This window comes from Schistocerca cancellata, chromosome 6, assembly GCF_023864275.1.
Source record: "Schistocerca cancellata isolate TAMUIC-IGC-003103 chromosome 6, iqSchCanc2.1, whole genome shotgun sequence".
In the NCBI taxonomy this organism is placed as follows: domain Eukaryota; kingdom Metazoa; phylum Arthropoda; class Insecta; order Orthoptera; family Acrididae; genus Schistocerca; species Schistocerca cancellata.
The window spans coordinates 692,290,704-692,308,320 of record NC_064631.1 but is presented as its reverse complement, the minus strand read 5'-3'; the positions used below and the strand labels follow the sequence as shown (position 1 = coordinate 692,308,320).

Here is a 17,617-nt window from a genome sequence, read left to right as displayed (position 1 = left end):
GATAAGAGGGGAAGGGAGAAAAACATAGGTGAAGCATGAGTATAACAGTGTACTTGTATGTTTACTGTGGTTGATCATGAATAGCGAGTATTTTAAAAATAATTGCCAAGAATGGAAATTATTAAAGTTATAACACTTGAAATTTTTTTTAAAGGAATCGAAAATTTTAAAACAAAAAAGCATATGCACATCCCAGTCAGTTTTAAAAACATAAAAAATGTATAGACTTTTTCATTCAAATAAAATTTCCTAGAACTATTCCACAACATTGATAATAACAAGAACCCATTGCAAGTGTGAGAGTGCAGTGGATCAAGTGTAGTAATTCTGGAAAAAAAAAAAAAAATGCATACGTAGGGCAGACGGGATGAGACTTTGCAACAAGATTTGAAGAACACTCACATCTCCACAGCAATAAGACAATTTCTGTAGCACACTTAGCTAAATGTAAATGCTCTGTTGAATGTGCACAAAAAATCTTAAAATTTTATGTAGAGCAAATAAGAGGTGGACACTAAATGTATTCTAAGAACCAGAAATTCACACACACAGTATGCTGTATCCAAAAAAATGTGCTGAACAATCAGAATGGTTCATCCTGGAGTTCAGTGATCTGATCCTCCAGTGAAAATGAAATGATTGCATGACATTATTGGTCAGGAGTTCCCATCTGAGGTCGTTCAGCCACCAGTGAAACACATAAGGACATACGTGGTGGGAAGGGGCAATGGATGTTTGCAGCAAGCACGAGACGAGGTGACCATGGCAACCTACCACAAGCTACCAAAAACGCAGGACGACACATATCGACAGACAGCTGCCAGCAATACAACACTACTGAATGTCCCACTAGAGGGCATTGCTATCCTAATGTCATGTTATTTTACTGTAATTTCATTTTAATAGTTTTAATAACAGTTGTTTGGACTCATTTGATGGTGGATATGGTGTTTCAATTTTTTTTTACAGTGATCTTTTCAAGCTTATTTTTTTCATTAACACTCTCAGTACTGGCCCAATACTTGTCTATGTCCACAGAATCCAGGCAATTTTAGCTGTGTTCAAAAATTTATGTCGTGGAAAATATCAAACATATAAATACACAATTAACAGTAATTTTAAGTGATTTTGTCTTCTTTAATGTGCAGCTATGAACAAAATTCTGTCTAGTATAACGGACAAATTATATTACTACATGGCATTGTTTTTGTAAAATTAAAAGAGTCACACATTCATTTAGGTAAAGTAAATGAGTTCATACGAGGGTGAGTCAAATGAAAACCTTAAATATTTTTTTAAATATTATTTATTGTGTGGAAGTGGTACAAAGCTGTATTACTTTTCAACATAATCTCCCCCACGCTCAATTCAAGTCCTCCAGCGCTTACAAAGTGCATAAATTCCTTTAGAAAAAAATTCTTTTGGTAGTCCACGCAACCACTCATGCACCATCTGGCGTACATCTTCATCAGAACGGAACTTCTTTCCTCCCATTGCGTCTTTGAGTAGTCCAAACATACGGAAATCACTTGGGGCAAGGTCTGGTGAGTATAGTGGATGAGAAAGACACTCAAAATGCTGGTCTGTGATTGTTGCATCTGTTGTACGGGCAGTGTGGGGCCTTGCATTGTCATGTTACAAAAGGACACCTGCTGACAGCAATCCACGTTGCTTTGATTTGATTACAGGCCACAGATGATTTTTTTAGGAGATCTGTGTATGATGCACTGGTGACGGTGGTCCCTCTAGGCATAGAATGCTCCAAAATGACACCTTTCTTGTCCCAAAAGAGAGTCAGCATAACCTTCCCTGCTGATGGTTCTGTTCGAAACTACTTTGGTTTTGGTGATGAGGAATGGCACCATTCCTTGCTCGCTCTCTTTGTTTCCGGTTGGTGGAAGTGAACCCCCATTTCGTCCCCAGTAATGATTCTTGCAAAGAAGCCATCACCTTCTCGTTCAAAGCACCGAAGAAGTTCTTCACAAGCATCAACACGTCGTTCTCTCATTTCAGGAGTCAGCTGCCGTGGCACCCATCTTGCACACACTTTGAGAAACTGGAGCACATCATGCACAATGTGGTGTGCTGACGCATGACTAATCCGTAAACATGCTGCAGTGTCATTCATTGTCACTTGGCGGTTTTCCTTGACTATGGCTTCAACTTCTGCAATGTTCTGTGGAGTCACAACTCGTTGTGCCTTACCTGGACGAGGAGCATCTTCCACTGAAGTCACACCATTTGCGAACTTCCTGCTCCATTCGTAGATTTACTGCTGTGACAAGCGTGCATCACCATACTGAACCTTCATTTGTCGATGAATTTCAATAGGTTTCACACCTTCACTATGCAAAAACCGAATAACAGAACACTGTTCTTCCCTGGTGGAAGTCGCAAGTGGGGTGGCCATCTTTATACTGATACTGCGACGGTATGTGTGCACCTGCACTATGCTGCCACCTACAGGCCATTCTGCACGCTGCTTGTAGCATACTTACCAACTTACTGGATAACAGTGTGAAATTTTGATTTGTTATTACAAATTTAAGGTTTTCATTTGACTCACCCTCATAAATACAATCAGTGCTGAATATCGTATTTAAACGCATTGGCACTTTCTTCATGGATTGATACTACATGTTCGTATGAAATAGTTTAAAACAGGTTTCCTTACACAATGCCACACAGCATTGTTCGCACTGATATATGTCTCCCTGTGAGATGCTTTCCCACTTTTTTCATTTGATTTTGAAGTACAAACATACACAGGAGGCATATTTTTTTTGCTTGTGGGTGATAAATATTGTAGGAAATGTTTCTGTGTCAGTCAGCTTACCAGTCTGTTTTATTATTTGGAGCTGTTGGAAAGATTGGCAATGAAATCGGTTATTGTCATATTCTTAGGCTGAAATGAACTGTGTAACAAAAATGCATTCAGTACTTCTAGTATGAGCAAATAAAAATACAGTTTTATCACAATTTTGAAGTTCTGTGCCTGAACACATTGTAACTGCAATCACCTTCAAAGGCACCTATGTTGTCCAAATCATCTTCACTATCTAGAGCATCGACAATGTTTCCAAAATTCAGCAAATCTGCAATTTTCTCGTCAGATAAACCATGGCGCACCATTTCTCGTACACAGACACCACAGTGACTCATAACAAACGAAACACCACAAAAACAAGTGACACATTTACATGATCTATCCTTGCAGCTAATGTGGTATAAACATCGTATATCAATAGCCAGATGTGCGAAAACAATGCACAGTGCTTTTTAATCAACAAAATATGCTGACTAGCAGAACCTATGGGCTTGATGCTTTTTAAAGGGAGAGCAGCCCATAGAATCTATGGGTTTGGCACCGAGAGAGTGTTAATGACACATTTTTATAAAATGTACATTATAATGAGGATGTCATCATTTAGTTAGACACATGAAAATACACTGAAGAGCCAAAGAAACTGGTACACCTGCCTAATATCCTGTAGGGCCCCCGCGAGCCCGCAGAAGTGCCGCAACACAGTGTGGTATGGACTTGCCTAATGTCTGAAGTAGTGCTGTAGGGAATTGACATCATGAATGTTGCAGGGCTATCCATAAATCTGTAAGAGTACGAGGGGGTACATTATGAGGTGTCTCAGATATTCTCAATAATGTCCATGTCTGGGGAGTTTGGTAGGCCAGCAGAAGTGTTTAAACACAGAAGAGTGTTCCTGGAGCCAGTCTGTAGCAATTCTGGTCGTGTGGGGTGTCACATTCTCCTGCTGTAAAAGACCAAGTCCATTGGAATGCACAATGGACATGAATGGATGCAGGTGATCCGACAGGATGCTTACGAATGTTTCACCTCTTTCAGATGTATTAGGGGTTTCATATCACTCCAACTATATGTACCCCACACCATTACAGAGCCTCCACCAGCTTGAACAATCCCCTGCTGACATGCAGGGTCCCTGGCTTCATGAGGTTGTCTCCATACCCATACCCATACCCATACATCCATCCACTTGATACAATTTCAAACGAGACTCATCTGACCAGGCAACACATTTCCAGTCATCAACAGTCCAATGTCGGTGTTGATGGCCCCAGGCAAGGCATAAAACTTTGTGTCATGTGGCATGTGGCATGTAGTCATCAAGGGTACACAAGTGGGCCTTCAGCTCCAAAAGTTCATATCAATGATGTTTTGTTGAATGGTCTGTACACTGAACCTTATTGATGGCCCAGCATTGAAACCTGCAGCAATTTGCGGAAAGGCTGTACCTCTGTAAAGTCAAATGATTCCCTTCAGTTGTCATTGGTCCCATTCTTGGAGGATCTTTTTATGGCCATAGTGATGTGAGAGATTTGATATTTTATTGGATTCCTGATATTCATGGTACACTTGTGAAATTGTCATATGGGAAAATCCCCACTTGATTGCTACCTCGGAGATGCTGTGTCTCATTGCTCACGTGCCGACTACAACACGACGTTCAACTTTTCTTAAATCTTGATAACCTGCCATTGTAGCAGCAGTAACCAGTCTAACAACTGAGCCAGACATTTGTTGTCTTATATAGGTGTTGGTGATCGCAGTGCCATATGCTGCCGGTTTAGATATCTCTGTACTCTGTATTTCAATAAGCATGCCTATACTGGTTTCTTTGGTGCTTTGGTGTAGCTTAATATAAGCATTTGTGTTAGTACAACACATTTTTAGAAAATTTGCTTTGACTGTAAAATCAGGTATAAAAATGTCTTTACATTTTATTGTTTTTAAAAAAGCAGTTGTGATGTAAAAAATTATTATACATTTACAAGAGTTGCATGCTGCCAATTGGCAATATGTCAGTTTTTAAGAAAACCTGTGGCAATGATGTGTGAGGCTTCTGATATACAGACATGATACTGGTCCAAAATATGACACTGACCTGTCTGCTAAGTGTTTGGACCTGCATGCCTATAATGTGCACTGGTAGCTGGTAACCTTCATCTCCCTCTCTTTGTCTATGATCATCAGACATTGGACAAATACTGCAGTTATTGGGGAAGACAGCCAGATACAGTTGACTCTTGTGCACATTATTCACTCACCAAGGTGATTAGGGATTTGGAGGATTTCTGGTGTTGTATTAGTAATGGATACCCAGAGGGCAAATTGATCAATTTGATAGCTGCATACATTTGATTGGTCACAATCCTCCCATCTGCCTTGAAAAAGGCAGCACGCAGTTCTGTTGCAGTCTCCTTGGGACTACTATGAGTTGTAGTTCATAGAAAGCTGTCCTCACCTAGTGACAACTATGGAGCTGGTCTTTAATGTTTTGTGTCTCATGATAATTGTTGAATATTCAAAGACATCACAGTGGTGTAGGCCAATTTGGCAGGCACCTTCCCTACTTTCAGTAAAGATGGTCTAAACTTGAAATAACCCTTTAAGGCATGCTGACAAACTGAAGAGTGTCAATAGCCAAATTGGTTAATTCCTAATTGGACACCACCATATTCTATTGAACTGAACTGAAAATGGAGTTTTTTTTTTGTACCTCTGTTATACACTTGTTGATATGTAGTGATTTACTGTGATCAAAAGTGTATTGGGAAAGAGTTTTAAGGGAGGGAGATAGGTGGGTGCAAAGCTTTATTTTTGAGAAGTTTATAGTGAACCCAGGGTGTGTAGACCTAGGGACAATTGGGAAATATTGGAAAAACCCGGGAATTTTTTCATTCAGGAGAAAACCGGGAAACCCTGGGAATTTTTTAGAATTCTGGGGATTTTCATTGATTTAGTTTTCAGTTAAATTTTTGTGATTTTTGACTGGTAGAACTGATACTCTAACAAAGAATTTTACTTTGACCCACTACTGCAAAATAATACTGCAGCAATAAAACATAAATGGGGGGGGGACAAAATAAAACTTAAGTTGCAAAGGACATGCACCATTCAGAACAACAAAACATAGTGCACACACAGGCGTCTGCCAACAGCAAAATGTGTCAAAGGCTTTAGGGCAAAGACTATGAAATACTTCATAACAACAAACTGCTTCTGATGAGCGTTACATCACAACGGTTTACATTACGTTTGTCTGAGCAGTTACCAGCGGGCTTATGCGCATGTGCAGTATTGTTGCATTTGAGCAGTACCTTCTCCTGCTTTTGGCTGCTTACAGTGGGGTTCTTAGTTGTATCAGCAATAGCAAGAAGCAGCCAGATGCTAACTGGAAAAATTTTTCTGGCACGCCCAAGCTGTCAGATTCGCGCATGTGCAGAGCAGTCTGAGCTGAAATGGGATGAGGAGTAGTCTCCACTTGATCCATGTTTAAGTTTGGTGATTTTGCTGTTTCCTCTTTGTTTACAGCTATCAAGCCAAATGAAATCAAAATATATTTCTTTAGCCAGGAGCTATAAAGCGATTTAAAATACATTCACACAATTGCGGAAGGCTAAAATATGTTATTAGTTTCAGTTTTCTGATTTCATTTTATTTCCAGGATTTTGGTAGTCAGACATTAATTGCCTTGCAGAACAATTAAGTTATTTTTGTTGGTTTGCTTAAAAAAATGGCTTTCATTAATATTTTCTGCAGAGGCAGTCAATTTATTTGAAACAGTATTGGATGGTGCCAACTGTTTGCAGAATTTCGAGTGCACATTTTTATCTTCTGGGATGTATGGCATTATGCCATAATAAAAAACTAAACATGAGATACTAACAGAACTGATACTCCAAGAAAATTTTCATCCCAAAAACCCCTATTTCTTTGTGAATCTGGACATACAAATGTGCCTTTTAAGCTGAATCATGCATTTTAATATGGTTTACAAAATTCCGATGCTCTTGTAGTATCCTCTGATGTCCTGTTTCATTTATGATGTAATGTAAGATCTCTTAACGTACGATCATAATGGGCTACCTACATCATTGTAGCTGCACACACACACACACACACACACACACACACACACACACACACACACACAGTTACACCATTTTCTGGCCCCCTATGACAACTGCTGAAATGAATTCTAACAGGTCGTGGGAAAATATTGCGATTGGTGGTTTGAAAAGTGTTACTTTCAAAGTACATTTCATTTTACACAACATGAATTACATTATGCATGTGAACTTGCTTTGAATTTCTTAAATCACACAATGTTTGACTCTCATTTAAAGCTTAACACTTGGAGGGCCAGCCACCTAGAAGAATTTCGAGCCCAGAAGACCAGACATTTATGTCATTGCTTAAAATTGTACTGGAACATTTGTGTGATGTATCGAAGTGTAACACACCCAAAAATGACAGATATTATATGTGAGAGCTTAGATTTTCTTGTAGCTACACTATGTACATTAATTTAAACCATTAACTTTTCCTGTTTGTGTGTTCACACTACTTAACAGTGATGTTGGTATTGGCTGACTACATCACGTATCATGTACTCTGAATCTCTATGTTTACTTGCGACACATCTTCCAAAAGACGAAAATCAAATTTCAGAAATTGCTGTAATAAAGCCACTTCATCAGTATTAGCCAAAAATATTAAAAACAAGATGAAACCTGACAGCCCAAGCACACTTCAATACTGGCTGCATTTACAAGAGAGCAAAAATTGATTGCGGAACTGGAAAACTGGCAACCAGAAGCTGATTTCCAGAATTGATTTTGAAGTGTTTACATGACCACCCAGAAGCGGTATTGGGAAATTGGTTTACAAAATCCAGTTATGAAAGCCCCATGTAAATGTGGCGAATATCTGCTATCATCAGCTGGCGAGTCATGTGACATGAGCTACGACTGGCTTTCGAAAGCACATCACAATCTCGATTTTGATACTTTGGAAACTAACATTCTGTGTTTGGTGGAATTCAACTATATACTTTCATAATACAAAAATATGCAGCATACATGTTGCTACACATCAAAAATCTTTCCAAAAAGCATTTTTTTTTTCCTGTTGTTCGTTTCCTAAAGTGCCAGGAAGTTGTGAGCCATTGTATAAACCCTTAACTATTCAAAGGATTGATAAGTTTTGCGGTTCCAAGAGAAGGTATACTGTCACTTAACACGGAAAAAGAGTATTTTCACCCACAAAAAAGTGTATTTTTAACCGTGAGATCTGGGAAAAATCCAGGTTTTTTTTTTCCTTGTCCACATATACACCCTGTGAAACATAACTATCATAAAAACATTAAAATATGAAATTCCATTGATGGACCTGCCTTATGAATAGAATGCGTCACCATCAGTATGAACATTTATCCCTTGTTGCCCACACAGTAAAAACAGTGGTGTCACCATCACTGATTTGTGTCGTAATAATATATGGGCTAATCATTCCAGTTAGATAATCTTGTATTTTTCGAAGGAATGGCTAAGAAAACACATATTAATTCTGTTCTGAATTTACAGGGATTTCTAATTTCTTGCCTTTTGCTTCAAAATACATAGACCCTCTCCAAAACCCCACATATAACATTAAGGCAAGTAATGTTAAGGCATATGTGTGCTGGGATGAGAGTTTAAGAAGTCAAAACAATTTTAAGGCATCTCAGTAAGATGCAGGACTATATGTAATTGTAAATAATATTAATATTGCTGATTTTGCTCAATGAGTACTTTATTATGTTTAGATGCTTTATCTGATAAAATTCAAGAGAAAACAGCCAACAAAAGTATTAAAAAAAATAGCTTCCTCATTTTAAAATAAATAGAATAAGAGATACCTCTAAGTGTACACATGGTGATCATTGTATATGCTCTGTCTTAAATCTATGTTCTATCTCCATTTTACGCTGTTCAACTTGTAATGGAATACATGGTGCACTGTCAATGGTGGTAAAAAGAATTCAATTGATTTATATGATACTCCAACTCAGAAACCAACTTTTGTTGTCCAGAAGTGACAAATATTCTCACTTTCAAATTTTAATGTAGACACAGGAAAATATGACAAAATACACTTCATTCAGTGAAACTTTTGTTAAAAATTTGCTGAAAATTACTCTTCATACAAATATAACCAATAACCAACACACATCACAAACTACTCAAAAACCTCTCCTGCCTGTGTATGTTTCTATTTTCTTCAGTTACTGGTTCTTTTGAAAAAGTAATGGAAATAGTATGCATAATAAATGACTGGTCATGAGCTTTCAAAATTGGTAATTATTAGTTCTATGTCATCAGTAATGTGAAGGAAATTTTATCACACACAAGAAAAATCTGTCTGATTGCCAGCAGTGATTTTCATTTCTTTGATTTTGTTAGTAATTAATGTCTATGAATATGATGGCAGTATTTAACATTCAAAAATTAAACTACTTCCTTCAAAAACATAAACACACGCAAAACCAAATAATGATTCAAAAACACTTCAAATCATGCCCTAGATACCTCACGTGCATGTCTTTTAACTTTGAACCAAGAACCTGCTTTTTCATCTCTCTTGAATCTCCTAGTCACAATACCAATCTTTCAGTAGTAACCAGTCAATAATTTTTTCTCATCTTCCAGTGCTGCCCTCCAGTGACCAAAAGAAGGGTTATGCACATGATTTACGAATGTTTTATTCCATTTAAAATAGGACTCGTTACTTAAGATTCAACTGGATGTGGTTTTTGTTCCATAGATCCATAGTGAGGAGAAGGTTCTCAACAATGTAGGATGTGTCATAAAACAAGAAAACATATTCATTGTTACAAGAAGAGAAATATGCTAATGTATCTTCCACAGATCTTAAGTCGGTCTTAGTTGATGTGGAACAAGTCAAAAAATCTTAAGCACATTTTTATTTAATAGGGAATAACAAACTTTTCTCAGAACTTGTAAATGTACAGTGATGGATCAAAAGGTAATGCCTCTTGTGCCATAAAAAATTTAATAATAAACATATAACAGTGGAATTTGTGCAGATCATAGAGCGAACGGTCTTCCACACAGTACTACTGTTCAACATAATCACCTTGCATTTATACACATTTGTGCAATTGTTAAACCCAGGCATCAAAACCAGTTTGAAAAAATTCAGGATTTTGCTTCTTGACTGATTTTTCTCAGAATGATTTTAAAGATGTTGATTGTGATCTCATCAGTCTCCTTGAATTGCTTCATGAGTATGTCCTTGAGTGTTGATGTCCTTTACAGTGGCCTCATACACTTTCTCCATGGATGACACTAAAACAGCTTTAAAATTGTGGGTCAAGAAGCAAAACTATGAATTTTTCCAAACTGGGTTAAATGATGGCGCAAATGTGTACAAGAGTATAGTGGATATCTTGAACAGTATTATCGAGTAGAGGACTGTTCAGGTTATGATCTGTACTAATTCTGCTGTTATATGCTCATTATTAAATTTTGTATGACATAGGAAGCTTTATTTTTTGATCCACCGTTTACAATACACTGGACTGCAGACAGTAATTTGTAGGCTATTGTGGCCAAGCATCACCAAACAGAAAATCAGTTAAGATATTTATTTATGTTGATCAGATTATTGCAGTGAAGATGTGAAAAAGTTAGATTTTATGTAACATTCATATTTGATATTATTGTATACATTAACTGGCTCTTCTAAGAAATTTGCCAGTAGAGTAGAAGGTATTGACCACAAATAAATAGTTTAGGATCCTCTTAAACTAATTTTATTAGTAGCTAAACCATTTGTAACTGCTGACAAGTTATTGAAAATATGTATTCCTGAATAATGAACACCTTTCTGGTCCACAGTAATTGACAGTGATTGTAGTACACTCTGTAATTTATATATGTTCATCCGTAGAACATCACTCTGCAGATGAAGTCTTCAATTTGTTTGAGTAAAGTGCAATACAGTAGTGTACAGGACAACATTTTTATTCACTTTTGGAAAGCCCTACCTGTAAAAGTTTCATCATATAAAACAAATGTACAACACGTGATTCACTACATAGTAAATTGTAGTACAATACTGCCCTGTTTTGACAGGGAGGATTGCACAAGGCTGCTTTGCACTTCTGTTGGACATTTCTGTTGCTTTCTGTGAACACCACAGCAAATATACGGGATGGATTGCTTCCTTTTTTCCTTGCTGCTTTGTGCCCAGAAATCAACTTTTACTGTTTTTTTGACCTAATATTGAGCTATACCTCTAGTACATGCTTCCCACAGAGCTTAAAGAGTACACTGGAATGAGCAAGCAGGGCTCTCTGAAGTATGACAGCAGCCACTGAGGCTGTCATCCTCATGCCTGAGTACTCATCTTGTTTGGCTGGTCTTCACTACTGCCACACTGACTGTTAGCTGATTGAGCATTCTCAAAGTTTTCCATGGAAGTTTAATTCTTGTTAGCTCTCAATTTCTTAAGTATGTAAGCACATATAAAAAAAAAAAAAAAAATTGACAAAATAGTTAAACTAGCAAAACGTACTACAAATAACAACTTCATTTCAAATGCAAAAAACAAATCAAAAGCTATTTGGTCTGTTATAAGAAGCGAAGTTGGCAGTGAGGCAGAGAGAAAATGCCCTTCTAAAATAGTGATATATGGTAGAGCTGTTACAGAACCCAGTGCCATTTGTGAATCATTCAATGACTTTTTCATGAACTGTAACAAATTTGGTGACCGTTCACCACCAAAAACAAAAGCCCAATATGACAGATAGCAATTGCCCATGTTTTAAGTTTTCTCATGTTTCCATCTCAGATGTCATCAACTGCATAATGTCCCTAAAAAATTCAAAATCTGCGGGGTGGGATGAGGTCCCCACTGAAATAATAAAAATAGTCCGTCACAGTATTGCATATCCACTCTCTTTCATAATCAACCAATCTTTTGATAAGGGATGTTTCCCAGATCAATTAAAATATGCAGAAGTTTGGCCCATACATAAAAAAAGGCAAACAAGATGAATTGGGGAAACTATAGGCCAATCTCACTGTTACCAATTTTCTCAAAAATATTTGAAAGAGCTGCATGTGATCAGATTGAAAATCACAATTCATCTAACAGCATTATCTTAGGCAATCAATATGGTTTCAGAAAAGGCCACAGCACAATCCATGCAATAAATGAATTAGTCACAAAAGTCAGCAGATGTCTTGATGATAGAATGTATGTGTCAGGCATCTTTTGTACCTGTCCAAAGCCTTCGACACAGTAAATCATGACCTGCTTCTCCAAAACTTGGCACGCTATGGTTTTCAAGGCAAATCTCTTAGCTGGATGTCATCATACTTGGCAAACAGAAAACAAAGAGTACTTATTAACGTCAACGGCAATAAATTTCTCTCTGGCTGGAAAAACACTCAATTAGGTGTTCCACAAGGTTCAGTATTAGGGACACTGCTTTTTCTATATTATATTAATGATATGCCATGTCAGGTCCAGTCTGATACTATCCTCTATGCAGATGACTCAACAGCTGTAGTCTGTTGTAAAAATGAGGTAGACCAAATTCGTCATATTGAACAAACACTTGGGGAAGTGGAGGCATGGGTCAAAATCAATAACTTGACATTAAATTTTACAAAAACAGAAATTGTTCATTTTACCACAAAACAATCTGCACAGTCTATAAGTGAAATAAAGTATATGGACAAAAAATTAGAGACTGCAGACTGTGTCAAATTCCTTGGCGTGTTAGTCAATAAAAACCTGTTATGGAGTCACCATGTGGACAACATACTGGGTTGACTGAATAGCCTTGTATATATTATGAATATCTTGTATAGTATTACTGATTTAGCTGTAAGAAAAACTGTATATAATGCATATTTTGTTACAGTCACTAGGTACAGTATAATTTTCTGGGGGTCTGAAAAAACAAATTTACTTAGAGCTTTTAGACTACAAAAAAGAATCATCCGAGCAATGGTGGGAGCAAAACCAAAGAAACATTGCAAACCTTTATTTGTAAAACTAGATCTAATGAGCATTCCAAGCATATACATCTATGAAACTCTCACTTTCACGAAAAGAAACCCACAACTTTTTGAGGGCAACTTCTTCTTGCATCAATATGATACTAGATATAGAATTATATTTAAAAAGAAAGATGATGAGACTTACCCAACAAAAGCACTGGCAGGTCGATAGACACACAAATAAACACAAACATACACACAAAACTCTAGCTTTCGCAACCAAAGGTTGCCTCGTCAGGAAAGAGGGAAGGAGAAGGAAAGACAAAAGGATATGGGTTTTAAGGGAGAGGGTAAGGAGTCATTCCAATCCCGGGAGCGGAAAGACTTACCTTAGGGGGAAAAAAGGACAGGTATACACTCGCACACACACACATATCCATCCATACATACATCCATACACGAGTGTATACCTGTCCTTTTTTCCCCCTAAGGTAAGTCTTTCCGCTCCCGGGATTGGAATGACTCCTTACCCTCTCCCTTAAAACCCATATCCTTTTGTCTTTCCTTCTCCTTCCCTCTTTCCTGACGAGGCAACCTTTGGTTGCGAAAGCTAGAGTTTTGTGTGTATGTTTGTGTTTATTTGTGTGTCTATCGACCTGCCAGCGCTTTTGTTGGGTAAGTCTCATCATCTTTCTTTTTAAATATATTTTTCCCACGTGGAATGTTTCCCTCTATTATATTCATAGATATAGAATTAGCTACATGTTACCTACCCACCATTTAAAATCATATGAAAAAACACCATACTATATGGGCATGAAATTTGTAAATAAAATATGGAAAGATATGGATGACCCAAATGTAAAAGGTACCAAAAGAGACCTGGAAAAAATATCTGAAAGGTAAATGTTACTATAGTGCAGAAGATTTCATGAATGGCAACAATGCATTATAATTGTAATTAAAATACCTCTTTGAAGATGTTACACCATTATATATTATTAGTTTATTGTCTATTTTTAGCACTGTTATATATAGTGTAAAACTGACAAGTCACCTATGTCACAATCTTTGATTGTATAAGGCATGTTATAAGATAATAAAAATTGAATTGAATTGAGCTCATCATCTCCTTTGCTCCATAAATCACGTCTTTCATCAAGGGTCTGCTTCAATTTATCACTGTTATTCACAAGCTACATACTGCGCTATCAGAGCAGAAGTGCCTGCTGCTTTGTACACCTTGTCAAAAGGTGTGATATTCGTTCCACCAGTTGTTGTGTGTTACGTGTAATTAAGGATGTCACCCACTTTCTCCACATGGGCAGATTGGCTACAGACAAACACAAACTGTTGGCTGTCACATTGAGAACAAGAAAGTTTGTACCCTGTGTGCTACACAACAGTTTTCTCAGGATATTGCTTTGTGCTGCAGCCTTTTTGGCTGTACACTCACAGTGGTTCTTGTAGATAACTCCTATTTAAAGATACCTGAGTGTATAAGTTTGTTATAGCAGCTGGCCCACCAGTGACACACAAACATTTGTTGTTGTGGCTCCAGCATGAAAGTACTGACACATCTGATTGTCTGTAATCTGAGTGCATTGGGACCTGAAGATGGCATTATTAAGACACTGAAACAGGTTTTTTTAAACAAAATAACTTCCAAAATGTACAGCTGTTTGGCGATTTTCGTTGGTAAATATTTGACCAGATGCTACAATGGAACAACAATGTATCAAAAGACATTAACATTTTGTTATGTTGATCTTGAACCCATATTGAAGACACATACTAAAGTCTTTGAAGGGTTTGGTCCCATTGCAGTACATATATGCCAGTGAACTGTGTTAACATAACAGCCCAGGCTTCTGTAAGCTTATTTATCTTAAATCTGTTTAAATGTTTGATCCTGTTTGGGGAGGATAAAATCATTGGCATATAGAAAATAGCTACATTGTGGCAATCCATTCTTCTGATTTCTCGATTCACTTTCCCTGTAACCAAACCAAACATAGAAACTGACATAAGTTTCTAGGTTTTCCATATATCTTGATAGTGTCCCTGAAGGTATTCAGTTATTAGACAAATACAGAATTGTAACAGTAGTTATTCTTGTATAAAATATTTCTGTTTCTGCATCATATATCCCAAAATATTATTTTACAAGGCATGAAATAATAGAAACTTATGAAACATAACGTTAGCTTTTGTAAATGTATGGATAAAAATCTTGTGTCAAGATTGCTAAAATTTCTTTATTGATTACTAGTTTCAGCTCATTGGCCAGCTGTCTTCAGATCAACAAAAATTATTACTAAATTCAGTTTGTTTCAGCTACCAGACATTACACATCAGCATAATCTGTTGAGATGAGTCTCTAAAGTAGTAAATTATGTAACCATGGTGACCTACTTTAGTGTGTACATGACAACAAGAGTGATTCTTAGTGTGTACATGACAACAAGTGTGATTCAGCTCAACAGATATTGATGATGTGTAATGACCGAAGCTGATACACCCTTAATTAATTAATCATTTTTATTAATGTGAAGATGACTCAGCAATGAGCTGATATTAGTAATCAGTAACGCTGTTTTAGTGATCTTGATGTAGGAGTTTTATCCACACATTTTAATGTAAAAGATTGCCTGTCTTCCGATTTAACAAAGTCAAAAACAGGTATGTTACAAAACATTGCATCCTCAAGTTTCCATTCAAGGGGAAACTTTCTTGCTTTCATCTCTTCTATTTCAGTAATAATTTTCTTTTCCTTTTGTCCTTAGAAAATACTATTTTATAAATAATTTAGGTGCAAAGGTCGCAAATTACCAGGTAGTAGAGATGTGGAGTTGTCAACAGTCACATAAAGAAGACAGAAACACTAGCTTTCAGACAACCATTTTTGAGATGGAGTAGATGTGTCTGCACTCGCACATAAACACCCACCCACACACACACACACACACACACACACACACACACACACACACAAAACAACTACATCATTCTGGACGAATACACAATCCCGACTTTGTGAATACATGTACAGAGAGATAGTGTGTGTGTGTGTGTGTGTGTGTGTGTGTGTGTGCACTCCAACTCAAAATAGGATTTACCTGACAGCTAGTGGGTGATTTGTTAACATCACTCCTAAATTATTTACATTCTGCCAGAACTTACCATACATACATCTAAAAATACTATTTTTTTAACCAATACAAAATACAGTATAATATTAGTATAGTTTATCTAGAACTGGAAACCTTAATTTCTAAAGTGATGCATACGTTAAATAAACTGATGTATATGTTAAATAAACTGGTGTATATGTTAAATAAATTTTTTTAGTGGTTCTTGGCCAATTACACATACCAAGTGTCACTGGCTGAAACAGAAGCTGGAATGGTGGCAGTCCTATCATCAACATCGAGTCTCTTCACTCTGATATTGGCAGCTCTATTTCCTTCCAATCTTGGTGACCGTTTCACACTTTCCAAGCTGGTTGCTGTTACCATCAGCATTACTGGTCTTGTGAGTACCCTAATGAAATAATGCACCTGTCTTTTTATATCTAACACTATGTTACTCCAGCACAACTAACTATTGTGTAATAACATGAAGTTGACAGATTTATGTTGGGCAGCAGTTGCACACCCTTAAGTTATGATTGTGTGTCGTTAGATTCACAACTCCTGTTTATGAGTAACTGCTCATAGTCAGTGAAGAACATTACAATGCAAAACGTTTTGGAAATAAGGTGCATAGTACACTGTCATTAACATACAGACTGTAAACTAGATTTAATATTTATTTATAGAAATTAGAAGTTATATGTATTACATTAGAGGCACTGTGAAAAGGTCAACATGCTCGTGAATTTGAAGATGTCTCCACAAGAACAGAAGCATACATTCTTTGAATAAACTCGAACAGCATTGTGGACACATGTTAGATATCATTTTAAATACTAAAGTTGTTGAGACCTTCACGGCCACTTCTTGACATGGTACCTGTTGGCTCTCAGATTAGTATCATTGGCTGACAGACACTAAGTGGCTTATGTGATATTTTGTCAGCACGAGGGGCTGGCATTGTCAAAGATTCACTGATCATATTTGGTAGTGACCAGTATTCCACCAGCAGTAAAGGATGAATCTCAGACAATGCTAGTCACTCGTCCTATCAAAACATGAGAAAAACCACTAAATGTATGTCACCCAAAGTCCGTAAACATAGTTCCAACAGACAACATCCTATCTCATAGTATGTGCCAGAGTTCACTTTATGTACCACCATCATTTCATTTCTTTTCTGTTCGCTTTACTAAATGCAGAAGGAAAGCACAAATGTCAAGGACCTTTTTCATCTCAAATTTCTCTGATTTTATCTACATGGCCATTTCGCAAGGTATGTGGGGTAATGTGTCGTTTAGCTTTTATTTGAAAGTACACTCTCAGGATTTTTAAAAGTAAATGCCTACACGGTGCAGAACACTTCTCTTGTAGCATCTGTCCGTAGATTTGGTTGAGCCTTTCCTTAATTGTAGCATCTGTCCAAAGAGTTGGTCGAACCTCTCCGTAATGTTGTCGTCCATCTTAACAAACCTCAGGTGGAATTCACAGATGCATCCTTCTTGTTGTCACTAGTCATATAATGACACAATTGTGAATCATTCCACTTATTTATGCAGAACACTTGATAGTGATATTGTTGTGGTCAAACTAGGTCTGTGCAGTAGGAATTGATCCTCTGCAGTTTTTCCTACAGTCTCTCTCTC

General features: G+C 37.1%; 1 protein-coding gene across 2 annotated transcripts in view; it reads left to right on the top strand.

The window, feature by feature from the left end:
- Nucleotides 1-17,617, top strand: part of LOC126190870 (solute carrier family 35 member F5) — a 167,490-nt gene that overhangs the window by 105,013 nt on the left and 44,860 nt on the right. For both annotated transcript variants that reach the window (XM_049931469.1, XM_049931468.1), the window contains one exon: nucleotides 16,189-16,371. In XM_049931469.1, the coding sequence (XP_049787426.1) occupies nucleotides 16,189-16,371 (183 nt within the window). The remainder of the gene's footprint in view (nucleotides 1-16,188; nucleotides 16,372-17,617) is intronic.